Source organism: Emys orbicularis, chromosome 11 (assembly GCF_028017835.1).
Source record: "Emys orbicularis isolate rEmyOrb1 chromosome 11, rEmyOrb1.hap1, whole genome shotgun sequence".
Taxonomy (NCBI): Eukaryota; Metazoa; Chordata; order Testudines; family Emydidae; genus Emys; species Emys orbicularis.
In genome coordinates, this window is record NC_088693.1 from 43808810 (window position 1) to 43829574 (window position 20765).

The 20765-nt window shown below is 40.4% G+C and overlaps 1 protein-coding gene across 1 annotated transcript in view; it reads right to left on the bottom strand.

The window, feature by feature from the left end:
• Positions 1–20765, bottom strand: part of PDE11A (phosphodiesterase 11A) — a 218734-nt gene that overhangs the window by 74210 nt on the left and 123759 nt on the right. Inside the window, exon 10 of the mRNA XM_065412947.1 lies at positions 13232–13282. Coding sequence (XP_065269019.1) covers positions 13232–13282 — 51 coding nt within the window. The remainder of the gene's footprint in view (positions 1–13231; positions 13283–20765) is intronic.

Genomic DNA, 20765 nt, shown 5'->3' on the forward strand with positions numbered 1-20765 from the left:
AACTCTAAAGCCCAGCTGTTAACATTTACTACTGAAAAGGACTTCAATATTGATGCAAACTGGAAAAAGAGATTTTCAAACCCAAAAAACAATTTACCTTTGTGTATTCTCTTTGCTATTATTGAAGTATTTGTGTGTGATGAATAAGAGCTTTTTCCCACCCACCCACTCAAACCAGCTTCTACATTTACTTCATCCTGCATAGTCATAATTCTGTTTTATTACATCAGTCTGTTTCCATGGATATCATTGTCATGCTACAGATTCACATTATACTCCCCTACAGATTCAGGTAGGAGAAAATGACGGAAAATGCTCAAAGATTTCTGGAATATCAGTTAACCTGCAATGAGTGCTGAATGCCTTAAATAACAAGGAGAAGAGGGTCAATCAAGCATATATATTATTACAAGAGTACCGTGTAAAACTTCTTTTTCAATTCAAAGAAACGCCCAAAGCTGTCAGCAGGTCGTCACAACAGAATGTCACAATTTCTGGGATACCACAGATACCAGAAACTTCTCCAGAGCAATGGAACTGACCCAAAGGGGATTAAGTGAGTGGTGGCTTCTCAGGAGCTAAGCCAGTTCCCTTGCCTTTCCTGAGGACCCTATTCCAAAGGACCTGGGAACCTGGAGATACAAGAAAAGAGTCAGGAACGAGGAGGATGCCTAAGCGGTAGCAAAGGAAGAGTAGTTCCTTCTCTTGTCAGCAGGGTGGAAGTGTCTCTAGTGGGGCTGGAGAGATGCCAAGCAGGTAATGAATGGTTTGAGGAGGACAGGAGAAGCAAACATAGTGAGTGACCTAAAAGCAGTTCAGCCGCCTGCTCAAAAATGTGTGGTTAAACTGTGGTGCGTTTATAGTCTTCTCTTCTGAAGGAAGCCAGTTGATTAGCTATTTGATTTAAACTGTAAGCTCTTCAGGGCAAGGCCCATCGCTTTTATGGGTTTGTACTGCACCTACCACAATGCCTTCAGGTGCTTTCACAATACAAATAATAAGTAATGATGATGATTTGGAACAAGGACCATAAAAAAGGCTGAATCCAGGAACAGTGGAATGAGGCGAGGTTAGTCGGGTTAGTGGCAGAAGGGGAGGAGACAGATGAAACTACTGCTACTACTTCCTATCCCTACATCATGAAGGAATGTGCTTGATGCATGGCAACGGAGAAGGCCACCGAGCAGTAACATGAGTTGAGGAAGTATGAATTGGCAGGCAGTTTCTACAGGAGACTGTCCCCTATCTAAGGGGCTGGTTGTGGGAGACTGAATTAGACTATACACAGTAAAGTCCTTTTATTAATTAACTAATATTTCTATGCACTGGATGTTTACAGCCTTTCCTTTCTACTTTCTATAGTAAAGATGTGCAAGTGGTTATCTAGAACCCATTTAGCGGTCGAGTCTATGTGGGCCTAGACACAAAGCATCTGCTTCTTTTGCCTTCAAGTTTATAGTAAACCAGGGATTGTATTAAGTGCCATGTCACTCATGGGGATACAAAGTGGGGTCAATTACACTATTAAAATGCAATATATAGATCTGTACATGTGCAGTCAAGATCATAACTACACTAGGAAACATTGATGTGCCATGTTCCCAGTTGTTGTTCTTGTTCACAGTGCTGGATATAACTTGCTGCAAAGTGAAAGATGACAGACCCCTTCACAGAAATTGTCTCATAAAATATTCAGTTTACTGTTCTCGCCTGGGGTGCAATCTGTACAATCTCTATGCAGTTGCAGCAAGAAATAGAAGTGCTGGAATCAAAATTTTCACATATTTAAAATGTTTATCATTTAAAAGACTGAAAATGCAAAACTACCAACATATTTCTTCTGTCAGAAAATATGTTCACTATGCCTGGCCTTTTGCTAGGAGGAAAAGAAGTAGTTGCATGAACTCTGTAGATTAAAATAATTCTGCATCGATCTGACAGGTAATGAAACAATACAATTAACTTTTGCCAAACTGTAATCACATACTTTTACATACTAAATAATAGATTATGTCTGTATGATATATGCCTAATGGCCTCTGCGTGCCCACTTACACACCTGAGTAACTTTACTCCAGCAAGTAGTCCCAGTGAACTCCAACTGAAATTACTCATGGGAACAAATTTACTTGCGTGCATGTAGGATATAGCAGCCCCCCCCCCCCTCATTCCTGTATTAGTTTACAGAGATTCGTGAAATGAAATTTTTGATATGGGGCTTTGATTTTAACAGATCTGAACCAGTGAGGGTATTTCTTTAGGTTCTTTCTCACCTCACTCTCCTGTGCAACAGCAATAAACTGTCTACGTTGCTAACATATTCCAGTACATGCACACACGAAAACATTATTACAGTTTGAAATTATACTGGAATTACCTTCTTTAGAATTTTACATTTTTAGAGAAATGCTGCTCAACTACCAGCCTTAATATGGAGCAAGGATGGCACCCAGTGGCCAAACATGTTAATCTCACAGTGAATTTATTTCTTATGGATTTCCAGTTTCTGACCTCTCCTGAACTTTCTAATTGCAAAGAGGTTCTAGCTCAAATGCAAACCATTTGGCTCTACCTAAAAAATGTAAAGGGATGTTACCAAGCTAACTTTGGCAAAAAAAATTGTAAAAATAAACTTATAGGAATATTACCATTAATATTTTTAAAACAACTACAGTAGAAGGTTGTGAAAAATAATCAAGCATTTTCCGATAGCATTTGCAACCAAAAATTGCAGCATTTTGCTAGAGCAAAGGAGCCAGAAAGTGAACTAGGCTTTTAACAAAGAAAAACTGCCTACTCCATTTTCATTACCCACACTGAGAAAAGCAATTTCCCCCCATCACTAATATAAAGGATTTTGCTTTTTAATATGATTTTTAAGATGAAAATCTTCCTTTAGCATTCAAATAGTATGTAGACAATACTAGAGCTGGTCAAAAGTTCCAGTGAAATTAAATTTGATGAAAAACAGAAAATATTTTTCATGTTTTCCAACCAATGGATGCTACAGAAAAAAGTCAGATTAGATCTGTATAAAATATGTAATTTTATACAGTTTTGTACTAGATTACTTTGAAGAGTTCTGTCAAGTATTTAGAGCAAATATCAATACAATGCTCCTAATAAGGCCAGATTGGGAAACCGGTGTTCCCAATAGTGAGCAATTCCATACGAGTCATCTCAATGTCAATAGGCTACTTCTGTGAATAATTGCTCACCATTGTAAGTGGTTCACACTCAGATCCATAATGAGGGGCTTCACAATATGAGTGATCATTCCTAGAGCAAGGAGTCATTCTGGTCTAGTTCTGACTTGACTTGAACATACAGACACTCTGTCTTTATTGCTATCTACATGTCTTTTTCCAGTATAAACTTAAATTCACATGTAAGTGTTCATGACTGAAGCATACTACTTTATCATTTGACAAGTGTTGATGCTTGATCATAAAGCAGATATTCCTATCATTCAGATGACATTTTCTATGGACTACATCTTATCTTTCTTGCATTGTGGTTGGTTGAATAAAGTAATGCTGGACTGCATTTTTTCCACAGAGCTTTTCAGATGATGAGATTGCTGTAGAGCAGGGTGACCAATCAGATTGAAGGAAAGACAATAGCTATATTGGATAATGAATCATTTCACCTCCTGCTATGAATGATGCAATGTCTCTAACATTTGTTTGGAAAAACAAGCAAACTGGAAACAGCATCTAAGCCCTGAGGCAGTATTTCTGGACACCACAACGAATGCAACAAACGGAAAAAATTTCCAATATAAACAACATAACTGATAGCAGCAACACATTAACACATGAAGTCTTTTAGCATGGGGTAAATTAGTCCACATCAATCCCTTTTCTTACATCGTTCCCTTTTTAAGGTTTTTCAACCTGACTGTTGTCAAAATATCATTACTGTAGTGTGAACAATTACCTAATAAAGTGAAAATAGCCAGCATTAAAGGGAAAATATCAGTGACATTCTTTAGACTGCTGATTTGGGCATATTTTTTCCTTAGGAATGTATTTTTAATATCTGTAAATGGAACCTGGAGGTTTGGTGCTTTGATTTAGATTTATAGTAAAATACAATCAGTAAATAATTTTCAGTTTCTTTTTGTGAAGAATTCTTCAAAAAACGTAACTGAATGTCTTGCTTGCTTGTATTATCTAGTTCCATTTTCCTGTTATTTACAGTAATAGAAAACAAATTTCCTGTAGTTTATGGATAAAAACAACAAGGTAGAGCTTTAAAACCAATATGATTTATATTCCAGTTTGACTATAATGTTGTCGACTTTCTCTGTTAGAGGTACTCATTTATTATTTAATATTGCTATTTATGGCATTCCCTCATTCTGCAATCAGAACAGCAATATTGCTTTTTGACACTTGTTTTTTAACACAGCATATAATCATATAGAGACATCACTTCCCTATGAAATTCTATAGAACACTCCTATTAAAAAAAATTCTACTAAATTCCATAATGTTGTGGGGTAATTTCCACAGAATTTTAATAAAGATCTATAGACACCTATTGTTTAATTCCTATTAGATTCCATAGGACTGTTCTATAAGAGATGTTCTACTAAAGTCCTAAGATCTTTAAATAAAGGACTCGCTAATAATCACAGAAAACATCAAAACCATCTCAATTTTCAGTCTAAACCCCAATGCATTTTGGACAGGTTTATGATGATTCATCATAATCTTTTGTATTGGTATAGTACCTACTAGTTCAAGAATCTGTGAGCTTTACAGAGGGGTTTGAATATTATCCTCCTTTTACAGATGGGGAAACAAAACATAAAGAGGTGAAGTGACTTGCCCTTCTCACTCATGTGATCCATCAGTGACACAGCTGGGAACCTACCTAGATCCAAACACTTAGATACTATGGTGGCAGACCCCATACAAATACACTAGACAGATATACAGACATCATCCTGGAATCTAAACATTCCACCTGTCCTGCAAGTAAAGAGTATTTGTTTTTGCCACATGAACTCAATATTATTCAATTGAAATAACTAGAGGTGTTTTTTTTTAATGGAAATTTAAAAAGGAAACACTGTAATGAAATTTTTCCAACTTTTTTTACATCTATAGATCTGGTAACTTTTTTTTTTAATTTCAACTTAATTTCAATTTAATTGTATTTGCACTGTCCATCACAGAGTATCTAAGAATGTGTATAAAATTATAACCTCAGATAATGGCTGTACTAAACTCATTTTATACCATTACAGCTGGTGCCTTCACATAATTCAATTTATGCAAATAAGTTGTCTAATCAGTGTGTCCAACTGTTTAGAATGTGAGGTCAAGTAGCAGGAGTAAAATTTGTTTTCCTTTTTTAGCTCAATTTTCTCAATCTTTATTTTGTGAAATATCTGTAATTTTTAAGAGACAAAAATCCAAGCACAACTTTCAGTTTTCCACAATTAGGCTAGTCCTTTATGAGCCACAGTTAAGTCAAAGTAGCTGAGGCAGAAAGAGTATATTATTATCACTACATTCTGAATCAAAGATTTTGTACAGTAGGTGATTCATTATTTTTGTCATGTGGCTCTCCTGTGTACTGTTCACCCTACAGAAGGGACTATCTCAAAAATCTATAAATAATGCATCATAGCCATTAAATATTGACCTGGCTTATACCATTCAGAGCTGCACAATTAGGTTAGCTTTTTAAAAATAGCTTATTATATATTACACATCAAGAGAGGAGTGTTTGCATATTTTCTCTGTAAAATACATTAGTTGAATTTTAAGGTGAGGTGTGTTTGTGGGTGTGTTTATTTGCTATTTGAGTTTTAAAACTGATCTAATACATAGTACTTGTTTAATCCTATCTCAGAATTCAGTGACTCTTTCTTTCTAAAAATATCCAGTCCTGAGGCTCAGTCCTGCATTCTTTACTCTTGAAGGCTGGATTTCTAAATCCAGATAGCACTGGGGAAAAAAGACAACGATGTTTCAGGCTTGGTGAACCTAGATCCCAATGAGAAGACGCCAGCCAGGCAGTATAATACAACTCTATAGGACATAACCAAACTCTGTTTAGCCTATATTCGGTTAACTGAGGCTTTTCTGTTCAATAATATTACAAATGATTTTAGCCGAACACTAATAATGGGAGTATGGAAATTAGAGATGTTGGCCTAATTTTAAATCGAAGAGACAACCGAGTACTTTAACTTCCATTCTGACTTGGCACACAGCTTTTAAAGACACAAATAGTCCTAGTTTCCCAATAAATTAAAGAAAATGAATTAATGTAGATATGGGGCATGATCCACCACGGTGACTTCAGTTTTATGCTGATGTAACTCATTTTGTTTGTAATGGAATTACACAGATGTAAATCAGGAGAAATATAGCGGTGAATCAGGCCCATGACCATCATTAACTCAAGTAAAATAATCCTGAAACACAGGAGAGGAGATTTGCCTCCATAGTATAACTGGGTGATTTCTCCAAAAATTGGAGAAATATTCGTTTGTATTTTTAAGGAACTTGCTTCATCTATATATTTATCACTCTTGTCTTCAATTCCTGTGATCATTCATATGATTGAGTTTTAGGTGCAAGAATACTTTTTAACCTCATGCTCACAAATGTTTACAGAAGGCTAATTTTAAATTTGCTTCCTGGAAACACAGCAGTTGCAGCAAAAATCTGCCTATAAGAACCTATGCTGTTCAAGTCAGAGAATAGAAATAATACAATATGATTTGTGTGACCAGTCCAAACTAAGCAACAGAGATCCAAATAGCAAGCCATCAGAGTTTAAATAAACATTACAAAAAATGTTGAATAATTTTGAGTAGCAAATAAATTTGAGAGGATCTGTTCATGGATATTCTGTGAATAGGAAAAGATTAAATTTGTCTAGTGCATTATTTATTAGAAACTATTTCTTCAGCTGTAGACCATAGTATAATATTATGTTTATATGTCTGTTACTTGCGCTATTCTTTTACTTTTGTACATCATTCACAGAAGCAACATCCATTTTCAAATGGAAGATAGGAGTACTGTACACATCCCAATTATGGGAACAATGGTGGGAAACCTAATACTGTTAGTCTTGATTGTCTTTAATTAGTAGCTCTAGTGGTGTCAATTTCCCTAATTCCCTCCCCCATCTAAAATCCACTTGTTGTTCTGTAACTACAGAAACTGAAAAAGGGTCCCAACCCCAAACTCTCATTGATTACAATGACTTTTTTAAATTGGCAAGAAATGCAGCTTTGGGCCCTAACGTTTCATTTGTTGTTAACTGAGATCACAGCCCTACTGTAGTAAGCACTGTATACACATTAACAGTGCACAGATAGCCTGCCACACTAAGAGCTTACAATCAGAATAGACAACACAGACAAAGGTTGTGGGAAGGAAACATTATTATGCAGTTTTACAAATCAGGGATCTGAGGGAAAAAGAATGAAAGCCTAGGCCCATTGAAGACATTGGCTAAGCTCCCAATCACTTCAATGGAGCCTGAATTACACCCAGAGAAATTGTGATTTTTGTCCAAGGGCGACATAGGAAGTATGCGGCAGAACTGACTACCTAGATCTCCTGAGTCTACTCCAGGGCCCTAGCCAAAAGACCAACCTTCCTCTCTCATCATATGAGAAAGTGGGTTACATAAATTACATTTTATCATTCTTTTATGTCATTGACAGCAGAGTATGTGGGGGAATTTCCATGAAGTCAGTAGAGTTGTACCCACTTACACCAAGCCTACATTTCATAGAGTTCTACCTCTCACACTAGCCTTTTGAGAAATGTATGCTAAGAAACTAAGTGCTTATAGACAAAAACAGTGGAGTAAATGTATTTTCACATTATTTTAGTCAATTTTTTTAATGATAAAAAGTGAAAAGGCTGGTGTCATGAATTTTCAAAGAGCAATGATCCATATAATTGGATTTCTTATTGAGATGGAACCTCCAATAATAACAACATTTTGGTATGACCCCAAATGCTGGGTTATTTAGAGAGTAACTTGTAATAATGTAAGCATTTTTAAAAGAAGGCAACCCAGTTTTGAGACCTATTATCAGTGACGAGCTATTTTTAAGAGGGACATTCCAATAATTCAAGAAGTGGAATTCCTTCAAAAATGTAGAAAACTAAGTATAATGTGGAGATATGACAACGAGACAATCATAGAAATCAGATATGGAAAAGTCCTATTAGGTTACATGGCCTATCATCATGTTAATTTACAATGTTCAGTATTGTACCTTTCCTCCTCTACTGCCCAGCCTCCCAGCCAATGGTGCTTCCACTACTTTCCCTGAGAGATTTTTACAAAGCCTAAGTAGACTTTGAATTAAGGAAGTTTCTTTTTTTTTTTTTTTGGGGGGGGGGGGGGGGGGAGTGAATTCTCAATAGGGGAATAGCAGCAATAGCAACCAAAGTGTCATTTGTTACTTTGGGAACTTAGAAATGGCATTTGCTTGTGATGTAATTTCTCTGATGAATTGTAACTCTTTAAAAAGGGCACCCACTATAGCAGTGTGCATTATTCTCAGCTGCAACAATTAAAGTTGATTTTAATTGGAATTTCATCAATAACTCTTTAACAGCCTAGACTACAACCCCTTGGATTTATTGTGATACAACAAAAATAAGATAATAGACAATAGCCTCAGGAAAAATAAGCCTCAAGTATATCTATTCATTTTTATCACTTTGTAACAGCCAATACTTAAAAGTTTATGCAGCCAAAAATAAAAAGGAAAAAACATTTTGGGGATAGATAAAATAAAGAACAAAAAGATAAGGCCAAAGATAAACAAGATGGCAAAGATAGAAAAACAAGACTGAGACAGAGAAAATTTATTCATGTATTTTATAAAAATCTGTAATTGCCCAGCCTTGTCTGAACATACATCCCCTATATAAATTCAAATACAAAATATATTTAAGAATTATTCACTCTCCTTGACATACAAATGAATATCCACCAGCAAATATTAAATCTGGCTCTGGTGGATCACGTTGTGGAGTGAGATCCATAGTCAAGGAATCCTTACAGAGCACACACTCAGAAGGGGGCTTCAGCTTGAGCACCTCCATTTATGGCAAGTGTAGCAGCATCACATGAGGTCAGAGGTGGTCTCTCAGGTCATTGTTGTCATCACCAAGGCAAATCCCAATGGGACATAGCCTATTTGCGACTCACATGCCAGCCTGATCGATCTCTAGGTAGGTACGTAAGGCAGCCTGGCCGGATGTTCAGTCTATGACCACCACTGGCAATTTTATCATGCCACTGAAGCTTTTGGCGATCATATGATTATGACTGCGTAGCAGCATTCCTTGGCAAATATACTTCATAATTCATTGGTCTTCTATCCTAATAATATATCGATACCAATAGCATAGCTAGTGGGGGAGTAGGGGGAGCGGCCGCTCCCCCACTGAGCACATTCTCCAAAAGCGGCGCCTTAGGCGCCAACTCCGTGGGTGCTCCGGGGCTGGAGCACCCACGGGGAAAAATTGGTGGGTGCTGAGCACCCACCGGCAGCTCCCCGGTCCCCGCCCCCCCACCCAGCTCACCTCCGCTCCGCCTCCTCCCCTGAGCGCGCCACTGTGTTCTGCTTCTCCCCGGCTCCCAGCGCTTGCACCGCGAAACAGCTGATTCACGCGGCAAGCCTGGGGGGGGGAAGGAGGGGGAACGCGGCACGCTGCGGAAGAGGAGGGGCCAGGGTGGGGATTTGGGGAGGGGTCCAATAGGGGCAGGGAGGGGGCGGAGTCGGGGGGTAGGGGGCGGGGATTTGGAAAGGGGTCCAATAGGGGCAGGGAGAGGGCGGAGTTGGGGCGGGGCCGGGTGGGGGCTTGGAGCAGATCCGGGCGCTGAGCTGAGAACAGGGGCAGAGCCCAAAGGATCAAGTCAGCGGCTGGTCATCCCCAGACCCCAGCCCACTCCTGGGTCTGCTGCACCCGGACTCCAGCCGCGCGCCGCGCAGGGAAGGCAAGCCTGGCACGAGCAATCTGCTTCTCCTTTGGAGCTTTTAATTCAAAAAAGGCGGAAATCTGGTGGCTCCAGACAATGCGGAGTCTTTTTTTCACATGGGGGGGAAGCTCCCAGTTTGCCCCCCTGCCTCTGAGACTGCCTGCCCCGCTTTGGGGGCTTTCCCCTTACAGAGCTCACCTGCCAGGAAGTTGCAATTTGAGGCTGTGGCTTTGGAGAGACGGACCCCTGGTGTCACTCCCCACACACACCCCAGCTGGTCTCCGCTGATCCCTTTGCTACAGTGTGTGCACGGGCCAGGGAGTGGGGGCTGCAGGAGCTGGGCCAGCTTCGCAGTGCTTAGCTCTGGTGCCTCTCCCGAGCTGGCAGAGGGGTTTGCGGAGTGGTAATTAGTAATTTGATATGTCGGGTGGTGCCTTTTTTTAGGTGTTCACTCCCCCTGATGTTAGAACCTGGCTACATCACTGATCTGTACGAAGGAAACCATTGAAACCAGTGCTGATGAAGGTGGTTGCTGGGTTTGGCTATAAATATTGCTGAACTTGTCCTGTCACTTAATATGGAACAGCCGATGAAGATGATGATGATTGAAAATGTCAGCCTGTGCCCCAAACCACTGAGAGCTTTATGGGCTAAGAGCAACACCTAGAATTCCACCTAGAGACTTAATGTAAGCCAGGGCAGATCCCAGAGCACTGGTGTTTTGGGCTCCTGACACGAAATTCAATGTCTTAATTTGGTGAAAATATTCTGCACTAGATTCAGTTTGTGCATGGCCTCAAGGTGTATTCCTATGTAGAGCACATTACAGAACTGTAGATTTGAGGTGATAAAGGTGTGGATAACTGTGGCAAGATACACACGTGAAAGAAAATGTTGCATTATTTTCATCAGGCACAGATGCAAACAGCATTCTAGGCCACAACTGCTGCCTAAGCATTTAATAGCAAAATGAACATACACAACTGAATTAGAAGTGGTGGTTCCACATCGTCAATCAATGCAGGCACAGATATCATTTTTTCCAACTCTTCTGCTGCTTCCCCAAACAACCTAGGTCATCTCACTGTTGTCCAGATTAAGTTGCAGCCAGCTAGCCATGTCCCAAATTACTAGACACTGATTCATTACATTGTTGTAGCCAGGTCAGGAGCAATGGAGACAGAGCTGAGTGTTACAGCCCACATCTAACCTTCCCATCAGCCTGATATACACTGTGTATAGGAGAGGAGACAATATGTATTCTCCCAGAAGTGTCATTTATAACTTGAAAAGCTCTCCAGAAGACAAATAATGGCAGTCAGTCAAAGGCAGCTATTTGCACACATGGAGTGTTGACAGAAACTAAAGAGTAGTCCCTGTGACGTTGCACTCCATATGTTTTATGGAAATATACTTATGAGTGTGAATATGATGTAACTGGAATATGCTTTATGCAAAAGTTTTCTTGTAAGGTATAACAAAGGTTATAACCTACTGAATGTATTCCTCCTATTCGTATGTATGTATCATTCTTGTGTCTGAAGCTAGAAATATGAAGTATAACTCTGAGGTCTTATTGTAATTATTCAAAGTGTGGGCCATTAATGGCAGCTTAGAATCGTGATGGCTCCCATTGACTAGGACAGTTGGTTGTGAATGGGTATATTTACCTGCAAGCCTTCGTGTGCGTGTGTGTGTGTGTGCGCGCCAGCCCGTGGGTAATGAAGAATGAGGTCTTACAGTGACATGTGAGCATGTCACCTGAGATTGGAATCCATCTTTTATCTGGTACTTCTCAATTTAGAAAGAGGAGTGGGGACCCAGAGAGACAAAAGATTCCAGCCTTGTGCCAAAGCTATAAAAGGGGGTGGAACAGAACAAAGGAGACTGCCAGTCATGAGAAAACCCCTAGTTTCCACCTAAGATGTCTGGCAGGGCCGCCAAGAGCGGGTTTGGGACCCGGTGAAAAAAAATTTTCGGGCCCCCCAGCAAGGGGGGACCAGCTAAACAGGGCCGACCGGGGGGGGGGGAGGGGGGGCGGTGGGGGGAAGCTGGGGAAGCCGGGTCCGGAATTTTTTCGGGCCCCCCAGTAAGGGCGGACCAACTAAACAGGGCCGACAAGAGGGGGGGAAGCCGGTACCCGGGCCCCCTTCCGGACCACCGGGCCCCAGTAATTTGTACCGGCTCCCCCCTCGCCCTCTCGTCGGCCCTGGCTGGAACTAACAAGGACTGTACCAGGGGAAAGGATCGGGCCCAGTCTAGGAAGAAGTCTAGTCGGTGAAAGAAGCTTTTTGGAACATTTCTGAGGGTGAGATTTTACCTGTAAACAGTTTCTTAATGTATTAGGCTTAGACTTCCGTGTTTTTGCTTTATTTTGCTTGGTGACTTACTTTGCTCTGGAACCACTTAAATCCTATTTTTTATACTTAATAAAATCACTTTTGTTTATTAATGAACCCAGAGTAAGTGATTAATACCTGGAGGAGCAAACAGCTGTGCATCTCTCTCTCTCTCAGTGTTATAGAGGGCAGACAATTTATGAGTTTACCCTGTATAAGCTTTATACAAAGTAAAACGGATTTATTTGGAGTTTGGATCCCATTGGGAACTGGGTGTCTGCATGTTTGAGATAGAAGACCTATTGAGCAGTTTTTAGTTAAAGTCTGCAGCTTTGGGGCATGGACCAGACCTGGTCTGTGTTGCAGCAGGCTACCGTGTCTGGCTCAACAAGGCAGGGTTCCGGAGTCCCAAGCTGGCAGGGAAAACGGGCTCAGAGGTAATCTCAGCACGTCAGGTGTTAGTCCCAAGGGGGTCTTTCTGACCGAATCGGTCAGTCCCTTCTTAAAAAATTAAGTCCTGATAATCTTGCAGGATTCAGCATGCACACACAATTATTAGTTGCCTCCTCACTCTCAATATGCCATTATCTAAATGTGTTGGCTGTACTAAAGAAAATGGAAGTTGGCACAGAAAATACCTTATTTCTCTTACCCATCGAGTAATACGAGAATCTCAAAAGGTTTAGAAGTACTGTCAGATACTGCAGATTCTGAAGTTGTGACTACTTATCTTAACCACGAGTCTTTTGGAGCTATGCTCACTCATCCATTAACAGTTTGTACAAACGGCCTCTGTGTCTATTTTGAATGTAAAAGTAAAACTGACTTTTTGTTTTTCTTTTTATCTGACCTACATTCATTTTAGCTTACAGTTGCTTTGTACGCTAAACGGAAATGTAAATCCTTACCTTAAATTTGTCAACTTCTGCCTTTGAACATGTTGCATGGTAGGACAGCACCTGATGCAGAACAAAAGGGAAAAAAATCAATTTTTCACAGTGGATAAGTAGAAATTAGAGGGTTCCTTGATGCTGTCTAATAAATTGCTTTAAAAACAAGTTTTATTAATATTTATGCAGCATCAGTTAGCTATGAATTACAACATATATAACTAATTGCAGGTTCTCAGGTATACATCTCGCATTTACATTCCAGATAATTTTATCGGAAACCCATACACAGTAAGTAGTGTAATACTAAAGGCATAATTATAGTTCTCTTGAAATCCTGCAATTAAAAGAGAAAAAGTCCATGTTTATTTGTACTTTGATTTCGAAGTAATGATACTCATGAAACTGTTGAGCTTATGTCCTTTCTAAAGGCATCTCACTGCTAGCTAATTATCATTTCTAGCCTATAGCTGTCATTCCCTTAAATATGGTGCTCTAGAAATGAGTACTTCCAGAAATAGCAGCTGGTATGTAAGGGATGGGCCACAGCGTTGAGACATATATGAATATGCATGTACATACCTGGAGTAAAATGTATCCTTATCTAAGGGAAATATTCACCCAGCAATCCAGAAGCTGCAGAAGGCTCTCTGTGCATGGAACCACCTAAGTTCCACTCTGCATAGGATGGGCAACTGTGGAGCAGGCACACAGGACAACTCTGCAGCATCTATGCATTCCCACAGAGGAAGTTTCTTCCAAACCCACACAGCTGGTGGCTGGTTGGTTTATGTTATGAAGCACTCAGGTTAATATCCGTTATTTAAAAAAATGGTTGTATGCATTTAAAATAAATTGTGGGTGTTTTTATTATCCATATAAATGTCTACTCTCTTTTTCGAACCCTCTTAATCTCTTGGCCTGTAACATTGAGTTCCATCCATTAATTGGGAGTTGTGTAAAATGTATTTCTTTATAGCAGTTTTACATTTTTTGCTCTTTAGTATTTATTGAATGTCCTGTTGTTGCCTTATGAGAAAAGGTAAATAGCAGCACCCAAAGTACCTGCTCTATTCCCTTTATCCTGTTCTTAGCTTATATTATAACCCTCAGCCCCGAACAGTATCAATTTTTTGGGTCTTATCCTATTAGTCTCTCCATAGTTCTAATAACTTAGATTGCCTGTCTCTGAAGCCCTTTCATTTCCATTATATCTCTTTCCAGAAAAGGTGACCAGAACTGTGTACACCAGAGGTGGGCAAACTACGGCCCGCGGGACTGTCCTGCCCGGCCCCCGAGGTCCTGGCCCGGGAGGCTAGCCCCTGGCCCCTCCCCTGCTGTCCCCCCCTACCCCGCAGCCTCAGCTTGCTCGCTCCGCCGCCGGCGCAATGCTCTGGGCGGCGGGGCTGTGAGCTCCTGGGGCAGCGCAGCTGCAGAGCCTGGCCTGACCCGATGCTCTATGCTGCATGGTGGCGGCGGTGGCATGGCCCGGCTCCAGCCAGGTGGTGCGGCTGTAGCACCGCCAGCCACCGGTGCCCCAGGCAGCGCGGTAAGGGGGCAGGGGGTTTGGATAGAGGTCAGGGGAGTTCAGGGTGGTGGTCAGGGGGTGGGGGTGTGGATAGGGGTCGGGGCGGTCATGGGGGGAACAAGGGGTTGAATGAGTGCAAGGGTCCTGGGGGGGCAGTCAGGAAGGAGGGCGGGGTTGGATGGGGCTGCAGGGGGCATTCGGAGCAGGGGTTCCGGGGGCAGTCAAGGGACAGGGAGAAGGGATGGTTGGATGGGGCAGGGGTTCTGGGGGGGGCCGTCACGAATGAGAGGAGGGGTTGGATGGGGCGGCAAGGGCCCGGGGGCGGTCATGGGACAGGGAGCGGGTGTGTGTGGATGGGGCATAGGTCCCGGGGGGGCCGTCAGGGAACAGGGGGGGTTGGATGGGGCAGGAGTCCCGGGGGGGGGGCAGATAGGAGGTGGGGGCCGGCCCACAACCCCCTCCCCTAACCGGCCCTCCATACAATTTACGAAACCCGATGTGGCCCTCGGGCCAAAAAGTTTGCCTGCCCCTGGTGTACACAATTCTAAGTGAGGGCATAACAAAGATTTACATTTTGTCATAATATTTTGGGATTTTTTTAACCTATTCATTATGCAACCTAACATTTTATTAGCTTTTTGGGCCACTGCCACACATTTAGCAGAGCTTTTAATTTAGTTGTCTACAACAGTGCCCAGGTCTCTTTCCCGACTGGTTACTGTTAATTTAAAATCCAGCAATATGAATGATCAGTTCAAATTATTCCTTCTGAAGTGTATTAGCTTGTAATGGTCAACACTGAATTTCTTCTGTCACAGTGCTGCTCATTTAGCTAGATTTGTTAATTCCTTCTGAAGTTTTCTCTCTTGTCTAGTCTTGTTTATTCCAAACTAATTTTTTTATCTGCAAACTTTTCTATCCTGCTGTTCACTCCCTTTCCCATATCTTTAATAAATATACTAGGCACATAGGACTGGAAGGGATCTTCAGTGTCATCAAGTCAAGCCCCCAACAACACTTATCCTAGAAGGAAAGCTTAAGGCATTCCATTGTTGATCTTTTGCCGTATTGAAAATTAACCATTTATTCCATCTTTTGTTTTCCGTTTCTTAGCCAGTGTTATGAGAGCTCCATAAAAAAAGCAGTATCTACAAATCCCAATATACCGGTAGTCTGTATCAAACAGAGTTCTCTTAAATCTGGTTATAATGTCAATTTGAAATGCCACTCAGTTATTGCAGATCTAGCTAGATCAGTAAACATATATAAATATTAACAAAGTATTTCCATTGTTGAGAAAAGGATTCTTTGTCCCTCAATAGAGAGTTACTAGCCTCTTTTTGTTCTGTATTTTTTGCACTCATCTCAACCAGGTACTATCATGGGTAGTTTCTCATTTAAAGAAAGAATAACTGTTCATTGAAATATGATAGCCATTCATCATACCTATAATCAACATCCGCACCACATGGTGATTAATCTTTATAGAATGTCCAAGAGAGTAGTTGTATTTTACAACCAAGCAATTCTGTTTTCTTAGATAAAATAACGAATAGCCATTTCCCACCTAAATCTTCCTTGCTTTGTACCTGCTCAGTTTAATATTTGCCATAATTTGATTTTCTTCTCATGGAAGGGAATTCAATTCAAGATGTGATTTTATGTGAAAAAGTTGGGGTTTGTGAGGTCTTGCAAATAGTTAATAATTATTATAATTGTAAAGACTATTGAGTCCCACAACAGCCCTAAAGAAAGAGGGTTTACACTGTGCCTCTTAAATCTTAAGTCTTTATACAAACATAGGTGTTGATCCAAAAAAGTGCTTCAGCATATGCTCAAATTTAATCATGTAAGTACTCCCATTGGCTTCAAAAGATTTAACATTAAGCACACACTTAAATGCTTTGGATTGTGCTGTGGACTGAGACCATAGTGACACAGATAATATCTCCAGGACAAAAAATAGCTTTTGCCATTTTCATAAGAGTTCAGGGGTTTATGACTTAATTCAGATCAAGTTCCCTTCTGCTATTCTTAATGAGTTATCCCACATTTGTGCGTGTTCTATAAATCTAGTGGATTTGGCCATTCAAGGGATAAGTACATTGAGAATCCACATCATCATGAAGTTGAGGTCATGTGTGGAAATCCAAGACGTTACTGCAAATCTAGGGGAAATTACTTTTCTCCTGACAAAAAATATGACCATCAAATACTAGGGGGAGTTTGCATGTGACCATTAAAAAATATGGAACTAAGCTATCGTAGATTCACATAAGAAGAAAGAGAGGAAACCATAAAGGTAATAAATAAATTGCATTTTTAACAAGGTAATTGTGTGAACCAAGAATGAGAAGTTCAAGGGGATTACAGATTTCTTGAAACCCAAGAAAAATATTATCTTCATGTATAATGTGGGTGTATTTTTATACATATATATATATATACATATACAGATATGTGTCTTATGTGTAAGACACATTAAAAAAATCCAGTTTTCCCTGGCAAACTTAATTTGATGATTTATACCACTTTCACTAACTTATTTGATCCTCAACTTCTCACCCATTTCTCTAATAAAACAGTAAATCTAGGAATTTTAAAGACCCTGTTTTGCAGTATAGTAACTAAAACCCTTTTAAAAGACTTATCTTTTTCAAAGAAGCGTGATTTTTTTGACTTTAGTGAGAGTTTCATGCCTAAAACCTCTGTACACCACTTTGAAAATGTAGCGGGACGGAACCTCAGCATGACATCATCTGTAAAAAGCAAGCCTGTAAAGCCTTTAATTTGTAAGACTATACTAGATACATATCTTATAAATTATATTTAATGGAAAGGACAAAAATTCATTATACCCTCGTGAAACAAGAGTTCTTTCTATTTCATAGCTGTAATTGAATCAGATCTACGTTTTGCTAGAAAAACTATATAGGCCTCTGATTACATCATAACTATATCATCCAATTTTTAAGAAGTGTCTTAAAAACAGCAGGAACATTTAAAAAATAATCCTCATTTATAGTGCTGTCATTCTGAATGTCAAATAGACACACAGCTACCCCACCACTGCATTCACAGCCTTAGGAGCAGCAGAGGACATCTATATGACCAGCTTCAAAGCTTTGTTTCTTTGTGAAAGAAGCCAATGTGAGCAGTTAGAGGTAGACTTTTTACATAATTACTCTTAAATAGGGCTGTCAAGTGATTAAAAAAAATAATTGTGATTAATCACGCAATTAAAAAAATTAATCGTGATTAATCCCATGATTAATTGCACTGTTAAACAATAATAGAATACCATTTATTTAAATATTTTTTGATGTTTTCTATATTTTCAAATGTATTGATTTAAATTACAACACAGAATACAAAGTGTTCAGTGCTCACTTCATATTTATTTTGATTACAAATTTTTGCACTGTAAAAAACCTGAACCACCAAAAAGAAAATCAACCTTCTGCTGGTGGCATCTGACTCAGATGATGAAAATGAACATGCGTGGGTCCACTCTGCTTTCGATCATTATCGAGCAGAACCCGTCATCAGCATGGATGCATGTCCTCTAGAATGGTGGTTGAAGCATGAAGGAACATATGAATCTTTAGCACATCTGGCATGTAAATATCTTCTGACACCGGATACAAAAGTGCCATGCGAATGCCTGTTCTCACTTTCAGGTGACATTGTAAACAAGAAGCAGGCAGCATTATCTCCTGCAAATTGTAACCAAACTTGTTTGTCTGAGCAATTGGCTGAACAAGAAGTAGGACGGAGTGGACTTGTAGGCTCTAAAGTTTTATATCGTTTTTGTTTTTGAGTGCAGTTATGTAACAAAAAAATTCTACATTTGTAACTTACACTTTCTCGATAAAGAGATTGCACTACAATACTTGTATGAGGTGAACTTAAAAATACTATTTCTTTTACCATTTTTACAGTGCAAATATTTGTAACAAAAAATAATATAAAGTGGGCACCGTACACTTTGTATTCTGAGTTGTAATAGAAATCAATATATTTGAAAATGTAGAAAAACATCCAAAAATATTTTATAAATTTCAATTGGTATTCTATTCTTTAACTGCAATTAATCATGATTAATTTTTTTAATCGCGATTAATTTTTTTGAGTTAATCGTGTGAGTTAACTGCGATTAATCGACAGCCCTACTCTTAAAATATACAGAATTTAATAGAGAATGGTAATCTTCAACAGTGTTTTTTTTTGTGGGGAGTGGGGTTTAACCATTATATAGAATTTAATAAAGAATTGTATTCTGCTATAGAATTCCACAGAATGTTTCTAAAAAGATTACAAAGAGGATATAATTTTTTGAAATGCTATAGACTTTAGATTAATTTCTACAGACCCTTGATGGTTTTATCCTTCATCATTCTAAGGCTATGTCTACACTGTGAGCTAGGGGTGTGATTCCCAGCTTGTGTACACATGCTCATACTAGGTCTCATTAAGCTAGTAAAAGTGTAAATAGCAATGTAGCCACAGTAGCACAAGCAGCGGCAATACAGATTAGCTGGGCATAGGCCGAGTACAAACGTGCCTGGAAATAGGGTAGGTACTTGGCATGGCTATGCTATGCCACCACCTATCACTGCCCATGCTATTCATCCTCATGCGAGCTCTCAACCTAGCATGAGTATGTGTACACAAACTGGGAATCACACCCCAAGCCTGTAGTTTAGATGTAGCCTTAAGGACTTTTCCATAAGAGTGTCTTTTTATGAGAAGTAATGGACAAGAAAAGAAAGAGACACCTTTTCCACAATTTTAGGTTGACTGGTCTGCAACTTGCAAAGCTCTGTGGTAGCGTTCTGGCCCCCTCACTGGTTAAGGCCATTGTGTTATGAGATACTGTAACATGCAGTATTGGAATCAAAGGGTATGTCTACACTACGAAATTAGGTCAATTTTATAGAAGTCGATTTTTAGAAATCGATTTTATACAGTCGATTGTGTATGTCCCCACTAAGCTCATTAAGTCGGCGGATTGCGTCTTCACTACTGTGGCTAGCATCGACTCATGGAGCGGTACACTGTGGGAAGCTATCCCAGAGTTCCCGCAGTCTCCGCTGTCCATTGGAATTCTGGGTTAAGCTCCCAATGCCTGATGGGGCAAAAACATTGTCACGGATGGTTTTGGGTACATGTCGTCAGTCTGCCCTCCCTCCCTCCCTCCGTGAAAGCAACTGCAGACAATCATTTTGCGCCTTTTTTCCTCGGTTACCCGTGCAGACGCCATAGCACAGCAAGCATGGAGCCCGCTCAGCTCACCACTGCTGTTGCGAGCATTGTAAACACCTTGCGCATTATACTGTAGTATGTGCAGAACCTGGCTAAGAGACAGCAGCATGAGGACGATTGTGAGGAAGACATGGACAAGGACATTCCTGAAAGCATGGGATGTGGCAATTGGGACATCATGGCGGCAGTGGGGCTCGTTGATATAGTGGAACGCCGATTCTGGGCCCGGAAAATAAGCACAGACTGGTGGGACCGCATAGTGTTGCAGGTATGGGATGATTCCCAGTGGCTGTGAAACTTTCGCATGCGTAAGGCCACTTTCCTGGAACTCTGTGAGTTGCTTTCCCCCTCCCTGAAGTGCAGGAATACCAAGATGAGAGCTGTCCTGACAGTTGAGAAGCGAGTGGCGATAGCCCTGTGGAAGCTTGCAACGCCTGACTGCTACCGGTCAGATGGGAATCAATTTGGAGTGGGCAAATCAACTGTGGGAACTGCTGTGATTCAAGTAGCCAATGCAATCACTGACGTTCTGCTATCAAGGGTAGTGACTCTGGGAAATGTGCAGGTCATAGTGGATGGCTTTCTCTAACTGTGGTGGGGCGATAGACTGAACACATATCCCTATCTTGGCACCAGACCACCTTGTCAACCAGTACATAAACCGCAAGGGGTACTTCTCAATGGTGCTGCAAGCACTGGTGGATCACAAGGGACGTTTCACCGACATCAACGTGGGATGGCCGGGAAAAGTGCATGACG